The 21,778-nt window shown below is 47.5% G+C and overlaps 1 protein-coding gene across 1 annotated transcript in view; it reads left to right on the top strand.

The window, feature by feature from the left end:
* The first annotated feature begins 7,240 nt into the window (after positions 1-7,240).
* The window catches only part of OTOP3 (otopetrin 3), a 58,441-nt gene continuing 43,903 nt past the window's right edge, over positions 7,241-21,778 (top strand). Inside the window, exon 1 of the mRNA XM_088482699.1 lies at positions 7,241-7,313. Within this exon, the coding sequence (XP_088338825.1) occupies positions 7,301-7,313 (13 nt within the window). The 5' untranslated portion in view covers positions 7,241-7,300. The remainder of the gene's footprint in view (positions 7,314-21,778) is intronic.

The following is a 21,778-nucleotide window of genomic DNA, read 5'->3' as shown; positions in this document are numbered from 1 at the left end:
GCATGAGCAGATGAAAAACATTGCACAAGAGAAAATAAAACACTTTGGCCCCCACAGAAAACAATAAAACACATTGGCCCCCACAGGGACACAAAATATTGGCCTCGATAGATAAAAAATAAAACATTACAGCGCCGGACAGGAAAAATAAACACATTTGCTCCCACAGGACAAAATAAAGCACACTGGCCTCCACAGGCTGGCAACAGTACCAACACATATGCTGCAGGATGAATCGGGCTAGACTCAATTGCCTTGCCGTCCATTGTCATAGAGGCAACTGCAGGGCTCCCAGGTGGTCCATCTCCCGGCCAGAGGCATAGCGAGGAGCTGCACCGCTCCAAGCAGGCACATGCTATGGTACCCCATCCTCCACTTCAGAAATGAGTTTGGGGACTGGGTGTAGCCAGCATGTTGGCCTGAGATGCAGCATGTGTAGGGAAGTGCAGCACCCACTGTGTCTAATGTATGTCCTGGAGGCCAGTGTATGTCTTGGGGGCTGGAATGGCAGGGCAGGTGATTTATTTTTTGGGGGCTGGGGGCAGGTAGTGTATGTCCCCTGGGGTGGGAGTGGGATAGAATAGGTAGCGTATGGGAGGGGTAGGGGGTAGTGTATGTCCAATCACCATGTTAGAGATTCCCCATGGAGGACATGGAAATCTCCTTGCAATGGTGCCCCTGTAACTTGCATCAGCCTTAAAGCAAAGTGATCCAGTAACGTAGTTACAGGTATTTTCTGGGGAGTGGATAGGGTGGGTACTGCTCCCATCTAATGGCACCCAGAAGTGCCAGCTGGCCAGATGACAGCTTCTGGTTTGCATACCACATAGGACCGCAGCAGCCAGCAGACTTATACCACTTTCAGACAGAAAAATCCCTAAAACCTGGGTTTTTCCCATATCGTTCAACCCGGGAAGGACCCGGGAATTTGCTCCTAACTCCCTTTCACACAGCACATAATTCCCGGGAAATTCCTGGGTCGACCCCTTTCACACAGAACCCAGATTATCCTTGCAATATACAGTGTGTCATAATAAATGGACTGCTTTATGGCACACAGAGATGAGGTCATGAAAGGTGCAGCCCGTGCACCGCCATTTCAGCTAATAAGTGCTGCTTACTATGCCTGGAGTAGAAAAACCCGGGTCGGCACCTTTCAGACAGCCGCCTACCCGTGTAAGACCCGGGAAAAACCCTGGTAAATACCTGGGTCGAAGTACCGGGAATCAGGTCCCGTCTTGACCCGTTCAGACAGAAAAAAAACCCAGGTCGACCCGGCAAGAGCCGGAAAATTACCGGGTTCTTTTCTCTGTCTGAAAGGGGTATTAGAAAGCAGCCTGGACCAGCTCACACTGGAGGGGAGCATGGGACCGGCCTAGCGGGAACTTTCCCGCAGTCCCAGTGGCCCGATCTGCCCCTGATGGGCACTCTTCAAATAGAAAATATGTTCAGGTGCTACAGCACTCTAGTTGTGATGCAATAAATTATTGCTATTGCTTAATAATCTAAAGTGTTTATTGCATCACAATAAGGGTGCAGTTGGTTATCATATACTTTTATCACATTACTTTTTGTTAAACATAGAACCATTCAGTTATAGCTAGTTGTTTCTTCTGGATCACGTAAATATGAGTCACAAAGTACACAAAGTAGAGTACGTCACACTTCAGGAATTGGTAAAATTGAAGGATCTTTATTGTATTTACAACACACATGTTGGGGGAATCCTAAAGGCTGTACAAGTAGTACACAAGTGCCAGTGTCAGGAATGATCTGCAGTAAAACAGAATATTCAGGTCAGGGACAAGGATTACCAGAAGAAAGAAATAACCCAAAGGTGCTAAAATGCTGAAGCCTACCACACAAAATTAAAAGTTTTGTCAAACCTTTAGCAGCTGTATAAACTGAACCTCTGTTGTTTATGAACAATAAAGAACCAATTAATCTCTAAAATAAACAGTGCTTAGAGGTAAGATAAAGCTAATGGCTCCAAAGTTATAACATAAATATTTATTGGAAATAAACTTCAAATATAAAAATCAACAATGTTGCAATAATATCAGTAAAAAGTATTACATAGTATCAACAAGTAGTAATGCACTGCTAATAAGGGGACCACACTGGGTATATAACAGCAATGGTATGCACTGAGCGCCTGATTCAGAGATGTACGCTAGTGCAATCGCATCTGTAATTTCGAACAGAACGCAGCTGCAAAATATGCTAATGTTTCCAAATGTTACCCGAGCATAATGACACCCACTGCTGCCTTCTCATATCCGTCTGATGTCACACAACAGCGCAAACATCAGTAACATCCATGCAGATCTGACAGCCAAGCAGCATATGTGGCAAGTGTGACCAGCCTCAACACTGAAGCTCTCATGCTGCGAAGGAGATCGCAATAGCTAATTTATGCACGCCTTTGAAACAGCATTCAAACGGCGTCTGTAACTGCCGGTTAGTATGTGGAACACAGGGGAACAGCGTACCTTGTAACATCACCTGCTGTTCATTGCACAATTAGTGTCAGCTCTACTACTCACTATTAGCAGGTGCTACAGTGTTGAATATATTCGATCTAAATCGATTTTGTGTTTCTGGGCCCAAATCTCACATTTACTAACACCTAAAAAATACTGTTAGTAAATGTGTGATTTAGCCCCAGAAACACAACATCCATTTAGATTGATTTGAAATTGATTAAAATCGTTTGAAATCGATCTTTAGTAAATTTACCCTAAGGTCTGCAGACACATAGGATAATCAAATCAGGAACAAAGGGGGTCATTCAGAGTCGGTCGCAAGCGCTGAGCACTCACAACCGACTTGATGTTGCCCCACTGGGCATGTGCACGACGGAGCCGGCTCCGTTGTGCTCATGCGCGAGACCCGGCTAGCGCCGGACGCTCCTTCGCTAGGGGTCTCGCAGCAGACGGGGCGAGCTGTTGATGGTGAGTGACAGCTCGCCGCATTTGGGAGGCGGGTAGGGGGCATGCCTGCCCAAACGGAGGCATTCCCGCCGTAACGCTTGCTGTTTGGGGGCGGCCCCACTGACATCATTGCTGATGTCAGTGGGCAGCTTCCTGCTAGATCAGAGCAGGAAGCTCCCTGGGGCTTACGAGTGCCCAGACCCAACCTTAGAGTCTGGTCATAAGCCCCGATGGTCGCGATGGTCTAACCCACAGCTTAGCGATCGACAAGGAGGCGGTCGTTCAGGATGCAAGCGGCGCCCCTGATTCAGTGCGACCGCTTGCAACTAACGACCGCCTCTGAATGAAGTCCAAAGTGTGCAGACACACACAGGATAGCCAGTCAAGTACAAGGTTTGCAGAAATAGTCAGTTCAGATACAAGGTCTGTAGACAGACAGAATAGCCAAGTCAGGTATAGTACAAGGTTTGCAGATACCCAAGTCAGCCAGATCAGGGACAAGTTGTGCAAACGCAGAGCTCAGGAACAAAGGGCCCGATTCAGACCCGTTCGCTAGGCTGCGATCGCTCACAGCCAAGCGATTGTTGCAAACTGCGCATACATATACATACGCGTGCACAAACCAGCCACTGCGATTGGGAATCATGTGCTCATAGTACACAGACTGGACACTGCTTTGAGTGACAGAAAGTGCCGTTTGAGAGTGGTAACAGGGTGAAGTGCTTGTGAACGGGGGAGTGGTGCTGCGAACGCAGGCGTGTCTGGACGTCAAAACGACTTTTAATGGGTGTCCATAATTAAAGTGGAGCATCATTGTACACGTCAGCTGGTGCTTTCTTCAAGTGAAACACTCACAGTGCTTGTAGTAGGGTAGGGTCTACCTCAAGCACTGCGAGTGCTTCCGATGGTTCTGGATGTTACCGATGGTCTTATACACTTCCTGGAGATGATGTCTGCTGCGAAAGTAAAGGAGGCGGCATTACACTAGCTTGCGTTCACTTAATCGCTACTTGCTAAGACATAGGGGGCGTTCTTAAGCCAGACAGTGCGAACGCGATATTTGCATACCCAGACCCTTTTGAATGCGAGCTATCGCAGCCTAGCAAACGGGTCTGAATTGTGCCCAAGGTTTGTAGATACAGAACATCCAGGTCAAGAACTAGGTTTGCAGTCACACAGGAAAGCCATGTCAGGAAACAGGTCTGCAGACACCAGGATAGCCAGGTTAGGATTAAAGGCCCTGATTCAGAGCCGGTCGCTATTTGCGCTCGCTCGTCCAGAAAATAGGGGTGGCTATTCAAATGAACCGTTCGCTGTTTGCGGTCTGTTCACGCCTCTAGGTCTGAACGAGCGAACAAAACTTGCGGTCGTTTTTTGGGAAACTACGCCCCCTGGCCGCTCGCATCTGACGTCATGTCCGCTATTTATTAGATTAATCGAGTACTTCGAAAGGGGATGAACTGCTCGCTATTCTTGTGGTTGGTTTTTGCTACCACAATTTTGCGAGCAGTTCTGGCTAAAAAAAAACCCAGTGACGTGGTCAATGACGCTGCTGTTTTAAATATGCACACCCATAAAACGCCCGTTTTGACCTTTAAGCACGCCTGCGTTCTGATTTCCACTCCCCGTTTTCAAGCACCTTCCCCTGTTACCACCCACATACGCCTCATCCTGTCACTCAAATTAGCAGGCATACCCTATTTTGCGAGCACATGAATTTTGGCCGCACTGACTGGTTCGCGCATGCGTATAACGATCCGTACGCATGCGCAGTTTGGCAAACATCGCTCGGAGCGAACGAGCTGCCGCTTACGAGTGGCTCTGAATGAGGGCCAAAGTCTGCAGATACAAGGTGTTTAGACACACAGAATAGCCAGCAGTGTCAAACTGGGACATGAAGGGCCCACCAGGGGAATGCAATAGTAGGGCCCTGTTGAAAAACTGCAAGCGCCCCCCCCTCCAGAACACATTTACTGTCCCCTACAGTGGACCTCAGCTGCATGCACCAGGGACCCATTTGCGTTATGTGTGTGACATTACCAGTCCAGTCATTGGACTTGCACATATGCAGTCCTGAATTGCCAAGTTTATATTCTGTCTGGGATCTTTAGCTACTTTTAAACAGAAATGTTATCATTATTCTGGATGTCTCATAGGCATTCTGGGAGGCTAGACAAGTATGGATCAGATCGACTGCTACATAGGACAGTCAGGCCCTTCCCAAGATGACGGGCAGAACAGGCAAATGTTTAGACAGAATCAATAGAGACTAAGGATATGGAACACAGGCAGGACAGGCAGACACTTTCGATATGGAACACCGACAAGACAGGTAGACACCTAGGATATGGAACACAGACATGACAGGCAGACACAGGATGTGGAACACAGGCAGGACAGACAGACACTTAGGGCATGGAATACAGGCAGGACTGGCAGACACTTAGCATATGGAACACAGGGCCTGATTCAGAGCTGAACGCTCTGACCAGAGCGCTCGCTTTGAATCAGGGCTCTCCTCCATGAAAATGGAGCGGCCTCCTGGCCGCTTGCATAGCTGTGGGTGACCACCCACAGCTTATGCGAGCGGCCAAAAAGCTGGTCGCGATGGTCTTGACCATCGCGACCATCGGACTTGCGACGGAGACCCTGCGGTAGGGTCTCTCTGCCACAAGCCCTGGTCACTAGTGATGTCAGTGGGGCCGGCTTCAGACGGTAGGCGTTCCCATTGGAACGCCGCCGTCTGGCAGGCACGCCCTTGGCACGCCCACCAAAGGGGGCGCGCTGTCAATCAACATCGACAGCACGCCCCCTTTGGTGCGAGACCCGGAGCGATGGAAAGCCCGTCGCTCCCCGGGTCTCGCGCATGCGCACGACGGAGCTCCCTCCGTCGTGTGCAGACGCAGTGGGGAACATCGACCCGCTTGCGAGCTTACTGCCGCTCACGAGCGGGTCTGAATGACCCCCAGAGATAGGACAGGTAGACACTTAGGATATGGAACAAAGACAGGACAGGCAGACACTTAGGGGTAAATTTACTAAGATTCGTGTTGGTCCCGATTTGTCCCGTTTTTCAACTCGGATAGGATCGATCAAAAACTGACCCCCGAAAAGCATAACAAGCCCGGACTTGTCAGCCTGTCCTGGTACCTAAAATTATGGGGAACAAAATTCCACCGTAATTTAGGCACCAGCACCAGGCTACAGGGCCAGTCCTGGTTTTAATTATAGAGGGTAAAAAATTGCATCGGGGTCCCCCTATAATCAAAACCAGCACCAAACCCTTTCTAGCGGGGGACTGATGCCACAGCCAGGGGAACCCTTTCACCGGGCCCCCCAGCCGCAGCATCAGTCCTAACTGCTAGTCAGCCCAGGCCAGGGATCCCTGGGGAGTTGGGTACCACCCCAATAAAGGGGTCCCCTTCTCCAGGGTACCCCTGGCCTAGGCTGGTAGCCTGGGGCTATCCCCACCACCCCTGGGCGGTGGGTGGTTGGGTAGATAGTGTATGTGGTGTGTAAAAAATAGAAGTATCAACATTGTCTTTACAGTCAAACTGCTGGTCCCAGCAAGCCTCCCCCGCATGCTGGTACTTGGAGAACCACAAGTACCAGCATGCGAGACATTAAGGGCCCACTGGTACCTGTAGTTCACCTGTAAAGAAATGTCTAAAAAAACACAAAACACACACACTATGAAAGTACAGTTTTATAACATACATACACACACATACTCACCTACATTACCAGGAGTGGTCCCCTTGTCCAAAGTTGGCATCCAAGATCTTCTTAAAACAAAAAAACAAAAATCCCGATCCACACAACAGATACCAACCAGGATAGTGGATATCTCCCGAACGAAACGCTCAGATGCGGCTTCTGCCTTTATAGAGCCGTATCTGAGCGTTCATTCGGGTGAGCCCCCGCCTCTCTCAGCCAATGAATGGCTCTTCCATTAAAGTCAATGGAGAGCCGCAGGTTACTAAAGTTTATTCTGCGGTTCTACTATCCTACACTGGGATAACATATAGTGATCATAGCTGTTTACCTTTGTACAAGCGTAATAACTTTTCCCACCAAGCCTTCATGCCATGTAGTTGTTTGGTAATCCCTTAGCCCTAGTGGAAGTCAGCACAATTCCTTATGTGTGCACTCCAGACAGGGACCATTAGCGGCTCTTTCATGCACTGGAATTATTGGGCTATTTGTTAAAGTAATTAATAAGATTGAAGGATTATTCATAATGTAAACAAGAGAAAAATCAATGAACAAGCCTTACAGGACAGAGGCAAGGAGCAGCCAAACCAACCTGTAAGGTTCTAAAGGTGCAGCACAAAGAGCTCAGACAACGAGAACAGCTCCAGGGAGAAATGGGCATTACAGGTGGGCACTCCTATTCTGACAATTTACGATGCATTTGTTAAATTGAAACTAAATTGAAAGTTCTTCGGATCTCAAGGTGAATGTGTACATATACTCTATGCAACTGAATCTATAAAAAGACCTAAGTTAAAGTTAGTTCATCATTTAAGACTATAATAATATATGTATAAAGTTATAAGTTCAGACTGTAGTTATAAAGCATTTATCCTATCACCTTGTACAGTTTATTTGATAAACTATATTCTATATATATATATATATATATATATATATATATATATATATATAAACTATAAACTAGATATATATATTTTTTTTAATCAGATTTACATAGACATCTTGTTGTAAGCTTGATTGTTTCCAGTGCTATAGGTAGAGTGCTGTGACAGTGAGGAATAAGTAAGTGAGTGTTCTGCATTTTATTTATTTATTTATTAACAGTTTCTTATATAGTGTAGCAAATTCCGTTGCGCATTTTGGTTACAGGACCAATTATGATGTTTCAGGAAATCAGTTCATGAATCTTTTAGTAATTGTTTAAAAAAGTAATTAAATATTTTAATTGTATAAAGGTAAATTATAATGAACATTTCTTCAGTTTGTTTCCTTTTCCCAAAAGCACAGGTACAGAACATATGATTATTTTCTTACAGCGCAGCCTTTGCACACAGATTAGCAATTTGGGAGACAATTGTATAGGTACAAATTCTGAATGGGCAGAAGTGTTACTGTCTAGATACAATAAATCTTGGTATACGGATCACTTGCATGGTTTGTGAGCACAGTCAGCTTCACATTGCATTCACCTGTGGTGCGTGTCTCTCCTCTGAATGCTATGGTTAATGATGTTTATGGTTAATTACCTTTATGAACAGCCTATTGGACCCTGAATGTTTTTTACTCTGCCTTTATTTCTCACAAACAGTAGACAAAGGACTACTTTTAATTTCAATGTAATTCACATGTACTATTAAGCTGGTCATACACTGAACAATAATCATTCAGATCCAGCCAATGCACGGCAAATCTGAATGTTCAGTATATGTACATGAACTATAATCTTTCAATAAAAAACTACAATATGCACTAAGATATCATGGGCCGGATTCAGAGTTGTAGAGTTCAATAGTCTGAAGACAGGGACTATGGACCTCATTCAGAGTCGGTCGTAAGCGGCCACTCGGTCGTATGCCTAATGACCCCAAAACTGAAAATGGAAGCGATCGCATGGCCGGTCGGTCGTAACCAAAGTGACACCCATACGAGAACAATGCACCTCCTCTAGCTAACGAGTGATAGCAGCTAGCGATCGAGTCAGTCGTTGTCAGTCATTGTCAGTCGCTGTATGTTAATTTTCTTCTGATGGTTGCGGCCGCTTGTGTTGTGTGCAAATTACTCCAAAAATAACCAAAAAACGCATAGAAAAAGCCATCCTCCTGAAATTTATTTATTCTTATTATTCACTAATGCAAACACAGCTGAATCAATTACATGCCAATTAGCAGTGTTATTAGCTACAACAAACGATTATTAGCTGCTTGCATTGTGTGGCTCAAAATAGAAACATCACTCCTACCGTCAGTAACATTCGATAGTATCGATTGTACTCTGGGGCTTGAGAGAGCACGTACCCAACCTTAAGCTGTACGATCAGCCAGGCCTCTAACCTGCTCGCAGAGTGACGTTTTACTACTTCTGGCCTTCTATGTCGGTCGTAGCAGATAATTTATGTACGCCCCTAAAACACCCTGAAAACGTTGAGGAACACCTGCGTTTTCAGACCACCACCCCTGTCACCACCCACAAACGGCCTTTCATGTCAATCAACTCTCGGAAGCCACTTCCTGCTCGTAAGCCGTACGATCGACAGCATTTTGGATTGCAAAGCCTCGTACGCACATCCGCACAACTAACTGTACGCATGCGTGGTTTGGAAACATCGGATGCGTACGACCGAGCAGCCGCTTACGACCGACTCTGAATAAGGTCCTATATATCAAATAATCACATCAATAAGTGGTCAGAAAAATGCTGGGGAGACCTGGAAATAAGCCCTTCATTATGCTAGTAATGTATTCCATGGAGTGGACATGCCATATTTTAACTATAATCAGACCCATAGTAGGAGCTTCAGATGTCTTCCATGCTGAAGCAAAGACGCATCTGGCCACCAGAACCATCTGAGTAAATAATTTATTTTGATGAGGAGATGCCCCAGATATACATGTAGGGAGTAGAAAATATTTAGGGCTAAGAGGGACATGAATGTCTAAGATGGAATTGGCCAATGTACCCAATTCTTTCCATAGGGGGACTAAGGAGCTCATTCAGACCCGCTCGCTAAGATGCATACTCTCGCTGCTGCCGATGGTATGCAGTGTGTATGCAACGCAGTGCGCAATGCACTCACTCGCTGCGCATAGACAGCCCAGCAGAGTGAGTGACAGGGGAAGCCATTTGTAGGTGGTAACAGGGGCTGCCCATTAAAAACGGGGGAGTGGAGGTGCAAACACAGGCGTGCCTGAGCATCTCAATGGCATTTAGAGGTGTGCATAATTAAAAGACAGCATCATAGTACACAACACCTGGCTTGTTTTTACACTGAAGTGCTCGCAGTGCTTGTGGCAGGGTATGGTCAACCTCAAGTGATGCGATCGCATCCAATGTTACCCGATGTACCGATGGTTGCATACACTTCCTGGACATGACGTGCACAAGTGGGCGTCTGCATACACTATGTGATTGCTCTCTAAGAAATACTGGGCGTCAGAGCTGGCCCTAGCCAATTTGGTGCCCTAGGCAACATTTTGACTGGTGCCCCCTATGCTTATATATATATATATATATATATATATATATATATATATATATGTATAAATATAGTGCCCAAATAGTAATGCCCATGTAGTAGTGCCCCCATAATAATGCCCCTGTAGTAGTGCCCATATACCCCCATAGTAATACCCCTGCAGTAGTGCTCATATACCCCCATAGTAATGCCCCCATAGTAATGCCCATATACCCCCATAGTAATACCCCAATAGTATTGCCCCTGTAATAGTGCCCAAATACCCCCATAGTAATACCCCTATAATATTGCCCTTGTAGTAGTGCCCATATACCTCCATAATAATGCCCCTGTAGTAGTGTCCATATACCCCATAGTAATGCTCCTGTAGTAGTGCCAATAAACCTCCATAGTAATGCCCCTGTAGTAGTGCCCATATACCCCCATAGTATTGCCCATGTAGTAGTCACTTACCTTAATCCCCGCTTCTGCATCCACTGCCGCCCTGTCCACCCAGCTGCTTCTCGGAACTATGGGAGAGACATCATGACGGCTAACGTGGTGCTGCAGGGAAGGAGCCAGGCGCCCGCTGCTAATAACATCTCAGCGGGCGTCCGGCTTGGAGCCTCCCCACGGCACAGCGCTGAAGGACACTGGCGCCGGGTGCAGCGGCACACCCGGTGCACGTGCACCTCCAGCCCTGCCAGAATGAGCTTCTGTACAGAAGCTCATTCAGACCTGGGTATTGGCCAAACACTGAGCTGCCGATCGGAGCTATCTTATGTTCAATAGGCCCAATCTTAATACCCTTTTTATATGAATTGGCACATATTCGCGCCGCAAGGGGCTCTATTGTCAAGGCAAAAATGAGGGGAGACAATGGGCAGCCTTGTCGAGTCTCGGTGGAGATCGGGAATGGGGAAGATGCTATGATGTTGGCTAGCACAGTTGCTCAAAGGGATCTGTATAGAGTGGTCACACCTTGGAAAAACCGATCAGAGAGACCTACAGATAGGAGGGTATGATACAAAAAAAGCCAATGAATCCAATCAAACACCTTTTCAGCGTCCAACCCCAGTACCAAAGCCGGTGTTTTTTGTTTGTGAATAGTATGAATCAGATCAATTGCCCGTCGCATATTAAACCAACCTGATTGGGATGAACTAGTTTGGGGAGAAGAGGACCCAGTCTGTTTGCCAAGAGTTTGGCGTAGATTTTGATATCTACATTCAGTAGAGAAATGGGTCTGTAGTTGGTAACTGATGCCAAATCACGATCCGGCTTTGGTATCACAACCACTGCCAAGGAGGTCAGTGGATCAAAAGAAGCACCATCTAATGGTGCGTACACACTGGGCGATAAAGTGGACGACTGAACGATAACGATATCGTTATCGTTCAGTCGTCCACTTTATCGTCCATTTTTAACCCCAAAAAGATGAACGAGGACAACGACGCGCGTTCCCGCGGGTCGTTCGTCATCATCGTTCATCGGGCTGACATGCAGGCCAAATGTCAGAGAATCGGGGAGAGAGCCCGGCGCTGAACGATATCGTTAATGATATCATTCAGCGGCTGTGCTCAATGTCATGAACGACATTGAGCACAGCCTGCCGGGGACAACACTACACGATATCGCTCAGGGAGCATATCGTGTAGTGTGTACCCACCATATCAGATCGTTAAAAAGATTTTTGAAAAGGGTGAAAGGACAGATGCAAATTTCTTATAGTACTGGGGTGTGAATCCATCTGGGCCAGGAGCTGCAGATTGTTTTAGTCCTTTAATGGCCACAAGAATCTCCTCTTCCGTAATATCCGCGTTCAACTCCAACAGTTGCTGCTCGTTAAGAGAGGGGAGCAAGTTATCAGAAAAGAAGGCGGACAGAGAAGAGACATCTCAGGATTCTCGACAGGGTGAAGAAGAGGATAAATTATACAGATTTCTATAGTAAGCATGAAACTCAGACACTATCTGTCACAATTGTGTGATTTAGGAGCTGTGTTCCCGGATTGGGCCTTGGATCTGTATTACTTGGCGCAGACGCTCGCTGGAGGAGACTTGGCTTAATGAAGTTTCTCCGCATGAGAGGGTGCAGCGAACTGACAGGAGTTTGAGGAATGTGGCAGTAGCGTGGTAGCTAGGAAGCTACGAGGAGCGGCTGGGTAGCCGTGGGTAGACGTTGGTAGCTGAGTGGCTACGTGGAGCGGCTGGATAGCCGTGGGTAGACGTTGGTAGCTGAGTGGCTACGTGGAGCGGCTGGATAGCCGTGGGTAGACGTTGGTAGCTGAGTGGCTACGTGGAGCGGCTGGATAGCCGTGGGTAGACGTTGGTAGCTGGGTGGCTACTTGGAGCGGCTGGATAGCCGTGGGTAGACGTTGGTAGCTGGGAAGCTACGTGGAGCGGCTGGACAGCCGTGGGTAGACGTTGGCAGCTGAGTGGCTACGTGGAGCGGCTGGATAGCCGTGGGTAGACATTGGTAGCTGGGTGGCTACGTGGAGCGGCTGGATAGCTGTGGGTAGACGCTGGTAGCTGAGTGGCTACGTAGAGCGGCTGGAGCGCAGTGGGAAGGCTTGCTTAGTTAAACTAAGAAACTAGTTGCACTGGCAACTTGTGTGAGCATTGGGGATCCTTTTATAGTGGACACTGGGAGCTGACAGGCTGAGAGAGAAGGAGAAGACTCCTCATTGGTGGCAGTGGGGTCACATGGGCAATCCAAGATGGCCACGCCCATGGACCGGAGGACAGTGCTTCCTGGAGGTAGTCAGCGGGGACCAGCGGTCAGCAGGAGTCGGCGTGGGAACAGCACAGCAGCGGGACCCTCCAGAGGACAACAGCTGAAACTGCCTTGAGAGATGAGGAAGGAGCGTACAGCGCGGGAGCCGGAAGACAGCGCGGGTCAGCGCCCGCACAGGTAAGCGACGGGGTCTGATTCTGGGGTCTCCAGGCCGGCGTGTGACACTATCTTCTCGGGAATCGTAATTAATCGTCCCTGACTGTAGCAATTTAATTTTATTAATCAAGCCATATGCTTGTTTTTCTCTAAGTTTACTTGCTAGAACAGAATCTGCCTTGTCCGCCTTATTATAGTACTGCTGTTGAAGCTTTCTTAAGATATTAGCTGACCTACGTGAGAGGATAGTATTTAGCTTACCTCTGAGGGTATTTATTCTAGAGAGGATGGTAGGTATGGAAGTTGCCCCTTTGTTAAGTCAGCGACCAGAGCTAAAGCACTGTTGGAACCAGCACACATGGACGTGTGTGGAATTAATGGAGGTAAAGTCAATGAGCGGGAACCTTTATTTCATGATGTATATAAATGATGCTACATAGATGACACACGTATACTTCCTGAAAACCAAGAGCAAAGTTGTTAGAAGTGGAGAGCGTTACTTTGCAGCCTCCAATATGGCTCCTCCGGGGATGATGCTTCATTGGCCGCCACTACTATTGGAGTGCATGCACGGCGCTATTTTGCTTACTGTGTATGAGTGACATAGTGGGAGATGAACGTCTCCCCCTTTATTCCAGAGTAAAGATGTGCGTCGGGCCATTTTTGCTGGATTTGGATTTGGATTTGGCTCTGTTCCGTCTTCCACCTTGGCCGTGACTGGTTTTGGATTTGCATTTTTTTTTTCAAAAATTTACAAAAAAAAAGCTACACTCTCCTAATTTGGGCCTTTTCTGTTCCTAGAGTATTATTAACCTCAATAACATTCATTTCCAGTCAATTTTGACCACCTCACAGCTCATAATATTGTTTTCATCGATATTGGCCAAAGGCTGGTTACTAAGCGACAGAGCAGCAGCACAAACACAAAAGTTTACAGCACATCTATGAAACAATGCTTCACAGAAGGGTCAGAAATGAAAAGTGGTGCAAGATGGAATTGTCCTTGGACACAGCCCCTTAGTGGACACAGCCATTTGATGGACACAGCCCCTTAGTGGACACACGGCCTGATTCAGACCCGCTCGCAAGCGGGTCGATGGTGGGGCATTGTGCACGTGCGCAAGCCCTGGAGCGAGAGAGAAAATCTCTCGTTCCGGGGCTCGCTACAAACGGGGCAGCTGTCGATGTTGATCAACAGCTTGCCATGTTTTGTAGGCGGGGTGGGGGGGTGGCTGGACAAACAGAGGCATTCCTGAAGGAACGCCTGCCATTTGTGGGCGGCCCTACTGACATCACGAGTGATGTCAGTAGTGAGCTTCCGGCTCTATTAGACGTGGCGTTCTGGGGCTTGCGGCAGATGAGACCCTACCACAAGGGTCTCGTCATAAGCCCGATGGTCGCGACCATTGCAACCATCACCCGGCCGCTCGTTAAAGCTGTGGGTGGTCACCCACAGATTAGCGAGTGGCCAGGTGGCCGGGTTATTTAAAACAAAGCAGCCGCCCTTATTCAGAGCAAGCACTCGCTTTTTGCGAGCGGCTCTGAATCAGGCCCACAGCCCTTTAGTGGACATAGGCCCTGATTCAGAGCCGGACGCTCTGACAGAGCGCTCGCTCTGAATCAGGGCCGTCCTTCTTAATTGTTAGAGCAGCCTCCTGGCCGCTCGTATAGCTGTGGGTGACCACCCACAGCTATAGCGAGTGGCCAGGAAGATGGTCGCGATGGTCAAGACCAATGTGACCATCGGGCTTGCGACGAGACCCTTGTGGTAGGGTCTCATTGCCGCAAGCCCTGGAGTGCTTTCGGCTCTATCAGAGCCGAAGGCACTCCCACTAACATCACTTGTGATGTCAGTGGAGCTGGCCCCAGATGGTAGGCATTCCCATGGGAACGCCTCCGTCTGGGCAGCCACGCCCCCGGCACACCCACCAAAGGGGGCGTGCTGTCACTCACCAGCGACAGCACGCCCCCTTTGGTACGGGACCCGGAGCGACGGCTTGTCCATCGCGTGCGCATGCGCACTGGGCCAACATCGACCCGCTTGCGAGCGCTACATTAACTGATGCAGGTCTGGACAAGAGTCTGGGCAGAAGCACCTACAATGGCAGTCAAAAGTAAAACACAATTGGAGAGGTGGACTGGTACCAAGTACCAGTCATCTACGTGTCTTTGGATGTAAAGTATATGCCCATATCCATAAAGAAAAGAAACACAAGCTGGATCTTAAGTTCATCTCTTGTATTATGCTAAGATACTGTCAACAAAGCAGAGGATACAGATTGTGGTACATTAACAGCAAAAAACTGATGTAGTGATTCACAAGACCACTTCAACCAAGGACAATCAGGATATTATAACACCACAAAAAGTTGCCCACAGCTGGAAACATGCTAGAGACTGAAACCACAGATGTAAGTGTTCAACCACAGAGCAGGAGCTCTATGAGAAGCGACAAAGGAAAACTGTTACAAGTCGCGGTCACAACTTGTCCTTCTCTTTCATTTTAACTCCTTCTGACGCTGTTGTTCCTGTTCCATCAGTTGCTAGGCGATCTGTACACCACAGGTTGCCATGTGTTGACCACTGCACGGTGTGATTGGCGTCCTCTATTTTTTCACAGTGGCCTTTTGCCTCTTCGTCGTCTATAGCGTTTCTTTTGGTTCTCTCGGCTCTGCTGCATGGTCAGCATTCTGTTCCTTCTCGCTATACTGTATACTGGTTCTCCAGCTGTATTGCCTAGTCACCAGTTTTCGGCTTCCCAGCCACACCAGCAGCTGCAGTGCTGCCACTGGCTCCCAAGCCACTCCATCGGCTTCCCAGTTGCACCAGCAGCTGTCGTGCTACCACCGGCTCTCAAAGCCGCATCATCAGTTCACAAACTTGTGTACTGGCTCTTAAGCTGCATCCATCGGCTCTCAAGCTGCACCATCGGCTCTTTGACCGTGCCATTGACTTTTTGCTTCCTGCTCCTCACGTCACCACTGGATCCCATTGCTTATTTGTGCAAACCGCTACTACCTCGAGTATTAAGACCAGGCGGCCATCTAAGTACCGATGAACGTGCCTAGATCTAAGGGAACAACGGGTGGCTGTTAGTGATGGAAAACCTCACTAGCCTGGGTTCTAGGGGGTTAACATGGAGCAGCCCTTGGGACTCATCACAAAAACCTCCTAAAATGTACAGCAAACCTCAATCCACAGAAGAAGCAAAGACAAGCAGCGTCTGGGAAGAGTGGAAATCAGTCATAGATATCTTTCAGCTACAATCAACAATGACACATGGACCATTGTGGACAGGCCGAGAGACCTTATATCAGTCAATAAAACTCCCTTAATAGTAATAAATGTCCTGTTTTATAAAACCCCCTCCCCTGCCTCCTCCTCCTCCTACCCTATGACCAGTTTAATCTTTGTTTTTATTATTTTACCCCCCCCTCTCCCCTTCCAGTGTCACATGGCTTTATTTGATCTCTCTGCCACTTATGCTAAATCCCCAAGGGGGCAACCCCCCATCCCCCTCATGCAGCAGAGAATGTGTCAGGGAGGACTGATCAGTCCCCCCTGCTGTAGCTGATCTCTGCACATGCAAATTTCAGTTAAATACTGGTTCCCCTCTTTGCACCTTGATCCTCGGTGCATGCGCTCCAGAGTACCATTCGCACTGCATTCTGGGGGGCGATTATGGCAGTGATGTCGACAGTCACAGACCACCGCATCACTGCCTAGGGGTCCAGGGACTCAGAAGAGATCCGTTTTGTACTTGTGCAGAACAAATATCCTCTTCTACAGCCAGGACACAGAGGGGGCGGCATGGATGTAAGAGATGCAACCTTGCCAGCTGAAGCACAGCTGGCTCCAGTCGCATCAAATTACGACGACGCCAGGTAAGTGGTTAATTGTTTTCATTAGACCTTTATTGTCATAAGCCATTTGTAAAGTCACTCATATCATGTGCGATCATTACCCCGTGAATAATGGAATATACATGTGTTTCCAAAGCTAGACCCATAGTTCTGTCTTCTGCTTCTGAGCTTGGATTATCACCAGGGCTGCTAGTCATTTTCCACAGCTTTTCCAGCTTTACCTGCATTTCCATGGCAAACTTCCATGAAGCATAATTTTCTGCAAATGTAATTTTTACAAAACTTATGCTGATCCCTGCACTGTACATTTTCATACAGGTGAATAAGGATTCGTCCATACTCACTCAGATTCTCTTATTCCGTGTCATTGCAGTCTGTAGTTCTAGGTATCAGCTTCCTCCACACCAAGGTATCTGGACTTTCGGCAGCTGAACTCATGCACGATGACGGCCTGGGTTGAAATCCTGCTTGTGCTAGGCTGAGCCTATAGCTGGGCCCATAACCTAGTAGCAGAGTGACCAGGGTTAGGACACTAGGGGATCTATTTACTAAGCTGTGTTAGGAGATAATGTGAACGGTGATAAGGTACCAGCCAATCAGCTCCTAACTGCCATTTTTTAAACACAGCCTGTGACATGGCAGTTAGGAGCGGATTGGCTGGTACCTTATCACCGTTCACTTTATCTACTACTAACTAGGGGTGAGCGGGTTCGGATTTCTGAAATCCGAACCCCCCGGAGCCCCCCCGATCCGAGTCCGATCCGAGTCAGGCTCGACTTTTCCCGCCTGACTCGGATCTGAAATCGAGGCAAAACGTCATCTTCCCGCCTTCCGAGTCTCGCGGGTTTTGGATCCTATATAAGGTACCCACGTCGGCGCCATTTTCTCACTCGGCTGTGGACAGTGAAGAGGGAGGGTGGGAGTTAGGGCTGTGTAGTGTAGTGTAGTGTAGTGCTGCTGTTGTCCACTACTTCAAAGTCCATAGGGGCTGGCTGTGTTGTGCTGTGCTGCTGTTGTTAATAGGGGCTGTGTCCACTACTTCAAAGTCCATAGGGGCTGGCTGGACTGTGTTGTGCAGTCAGTTCTCCATAGGGGCTGTGTCCACTCCAAAGTCCTGTGCAGTGTCCCAGTCCTAAAGGAGTGCTGTAGTGTTGTCCAGGGGGTGCTCTGTCCATCAGGGGTGCTCCCCCAAGTGCTAAAAAAATAATATATTTTCTGTGTTTGTGAATTGTGTGCGCAGTAGCCGCACGTGCATCAACAAAGTAGTGCCAAGCGTGCGCCTGTGTCATAAGTAAAGGGCCGGCTGGCTTGACCGTTAAGGGTGCTGTAACCCCCGAAAGTACACTCCAGTCCAAACCAAAAAAAAAATTATTTTCTGTGTTTGTGAATTGTGTGCGCAGTAGCCGCACGTGCATCAACAAAGTAGTGCCAAGCGTGCGCCTGTGTCATAAGTAAAGGGCCGGCTGGCTTGACCGTTAAAGGGTGCTGTAACCCCCGAAAGTACACTCCAGTCCAAACCAAAAAAAAATTATTTTCTGTGTTTGTGAATTGTGTGCGCAGTAGCCGCACGTGCATCAACAAAGTAGTGCCAAGCGTGCGCCTGTGTCATAAGTAAAGGGCCGGCTGGCTTGACCGTTAAGGGTGCTGTAACCCCCGAAAGTACACTCCAGTCCAAACCAAAAAAAAAATTATTTTCTGTGTTTGTGAATTGTGTGCGCAGTAGCCGCACGTGCATCAACAAAGTAGTGCCAAGCGTGCGCCTGTGTCATAAGTAAAGGGCCGGCTGGCTTGACCGTTAAGGGTGCTGTAACCCCCGAAAGTACACTCCAGTCCAAACCAAAAAAAAAATTATTTTCTGTGTTTGTGAATTGTGTGCGCAGTAGCCGCACGTGCATCAACAAAGTAGTGCCAAGCGTGCGCCTGTGTCATAAGTAAAGGGCCGGCTGGCTTGACCGTTAAGGGTGCTGTAACCCCCGAAAGTACACTCCAGTCCAAACCTAAAAAAAAATTATTTTCTGTGTTTGTGAATTGTGTGCGCAGTAGCCGCACGTGCATCAACAAAGTAGTGCCAAGCGTGCGCCTGTGTCATAAGTAAAGGGCCGGCTGGCTTGACCGTTAAGGGTGCTGTAACCCCCGAAAGTACACTCCAGTCCAAACCAAAAAAAAAATTATTTTCTGTGTTTGTGAATTGTGTGCGCAGTAGCCGCACGTGCATCAACAAAGTAGTGCCAAGCGTGCGCCTGTGTCATAAGTAAAGGGCCGGCTGGCTTGACCGTTAAGGGTGCTGTAACCCCCGAAAGTACACTCCAGTCCAAACCTAAAAAAAAATTATTTTCTGTGTTTGTGAATTGTGTGCGCAGTAGCCGCACGTGCATCAACAAAGTAGTGCCAAGCGTGCGCCTGTGTCATAAGTAAAGGGCCGGCTGGCTTGACCGTTAAAGGGTGCTGTAACCCCCGAAAGTACACTCCAGTCCAAACCAAAAAAAAATTATTTTCTGTGTTTGTGAATTGTGTGCGCAGTAGCCGCACGTGCATCAACAAAGTAGTGCCAAGCGTGCGCCTGTGTCATAAGTAAAGGGCCGGCTGGCTTGACCGTTAAGGGTGCTGTAACCCCCGAAAGTACACTCCAGTCCAAACCTAAAAAAAAATTATTTTCTGTGTTTGTGAATTGTGTGCGCAGTAGCCGCACGTGCATCAACAAAGTAGTGCCAAGCGTGCGCCTGTGTCATAAGTAAAGGGCCGGCTGGCTTGACCGTTAAGGGTGCTGTAACCCCCGAAAGTACACTCCAGTCCAAACCAAAAAAAAAATTATTTTCTGTGTTTGTGAATTGTGTGCACTGTGGCTGCACGTGCATCAACAAAGGAGCAGCGCCAAGCGTGCGCCTGTGTCCCATAAGTAAAGAGCCGGCTGGCTCATTTCTTAAAGGGTGGTGTAACCCACAAAGTGCACTACTCTCCAGCAAAAATAAAATAATATTTTCTGTGTTTGTGTGCGCTTTAGCCGCACGTATATATATCAATATAACATAAATGGAGGACCAAACTTTCTCCGATAAAAATAAAATAGGGAAAGATCAAGAACCTCTTCCTCCTAGTGCTGTTGCTGCTGCTGGGAGTTGTTCATCATCCCAGAGAGGAAGTAGGAACATCACTACTTTTACTAAACAATTGACCCTCCAACAGTCCCTAGCGATGAGGATGAAGTATGACAGCAGTCATCCTGAAGCAAAACGTATAACTGAGGCCTTGACTGCTATGTTGGTGTTAGACGTGCGTCCGGTATCCGACATTAGTGCAGTGGGATTTAGACAATTGATGGAGGTAGTGTGTCCTCGGTTCCAAATCCCGTCTAGATTCCACCTGCATCCTCAAAGCAGCAGCGACAAGCGTGCGTCTGTCTGTTAAAGGGTGGTGACACCCTCAAAGTGTTCTACACAAACAATTAAAATATTGTTCTTTTTTTTTCGGTCTTTGTGAAATGTGTGGGCTGTAGCCTCACCTGCATCCTTAAAGCAGCAGCGACAAGCGTGCGTCTGTCTGTTAAAGGGTGGTGTAACTCTCAAAGTGTTCCAAAAAATAAAAAACTATTTTTTTAATGTGTTTGTGACTTGTGTGCGATGTAGCCACACTTGCATCCTCAAAGCAGCAGCGACAAGCGTGCGTCTGTCTGTTAAAGGGTGGTGACACCCTCAAAGTGTGCTACACAAACAATTAAAATATTGTTCTTTTTTTTTTGGTCTTTGTGAAATGTGTGGGCTGTAGCCACACCTACATCCTTAAAGCAGCAGCGACAAGCGTGCGTCTGTCTGTTAAAGGGTGGTGACACCCTCAAAGTGTGCTACACAAACAATTAAAATATTGTTCTTTTTTCTGTCTTTGTGAATTGTGTGGGCTGTAGCCGCACCTGCATCCTTAAAGCAGCAGCGACAAGCGTGCGTCTGTCTGTTAAAGGGTGGTGACACCCTCAAAGTGTGCTACACAAACAATTAAAATATTGTTCTTTTTTCTGTCTTTGTGAATTGTGTGGGCTGTAGCCGCACCTGCATCCTTAAAGCAGCAGCAACAAGCGTGCGTCTGTCTGTTAAAGGGTGGTGACACCCTCAAAGTGTGCTACACAAACAATTAAAATATTGTTCTTTTTTTTTTGGTCTTTGTGAAATGTGTGGGCTGTAGCCGCACCTGCATCCTTAAAGCAGCAGCGACAAGCGTGCGTCTGTCTGTTAAAGGGTGGTGTAACTCTCAAAGTGTTCCAAAAAATAAAAAACTATTTTTTTAATGTGTTTGTGACTTGTGTGCGATGTAGCCACACTTGCATCCTCAAAGCAGCAGTGACAAGCGTGCGTCTGTCTGTTAAAGGGTGGTGACACCCTCAAAGTGTGCTACAGAAACAATTAAAATATTGTTCTTTTTTTTTCTGTCTATGTGAATTGTGTGGGCTGTAGCCGCACCTGCATCCTTAAAGCAGCAGCGACAAGCGTGCGTCTGTCTGTTAAAGGGTGATGACACCTCAAAGTGTTCTACACAAACAATTAAAATATTGTTCTTTTTTTTTCGGTCTTTGTGAAATGTGTGGGCTGTAGCCGCACCTGCATCCTTAAAGCAGCAGCGACAAGCGTGCGTCTGTCTGTTAAAGGGTGGTGACACCTCAAAGTGTTCTACACAAACAATTAAAATATTCTTCTTCTTTTTTCTGTCTTTGTGAATTGTGTGGGCTGTAGCCGCACTTGCATCCTCAAAGCAGCAGCGACAAGCGTGCGTCTGTCTGTTAAAGGGTGGTGTAACCCTCAAAGTGTGCTCCACAAACAATAAAAATATTCTTTTTTTTTTTCTGTCTTTGTGAATTGTGTGGGCTGTAGCCGCACTTGAATCCTCAAAGCAGCAGCGACAAGCGTGCGTCTGTCTGTTAAAGGATTACATCGGTG

The sequence above is a fragment of the Taudactylus pleione genome, unplaced genomic scaffold (genome assembly GCF_031769625.1).
Source record: "Taudactylus pleione unplaced genomic scaffold, aTauple2 ptg000290l, whole genome shotgun sequence".
Lineage (NCBI taxonomy): Eukaryota > Metazoa > Chordata > Amphibia > Anura > Myobatrachidae > Taudactylus > Taudactylus pleione.
This window is presented reverse-complemented; position numbering and strand designations above follow the sequence as displayed.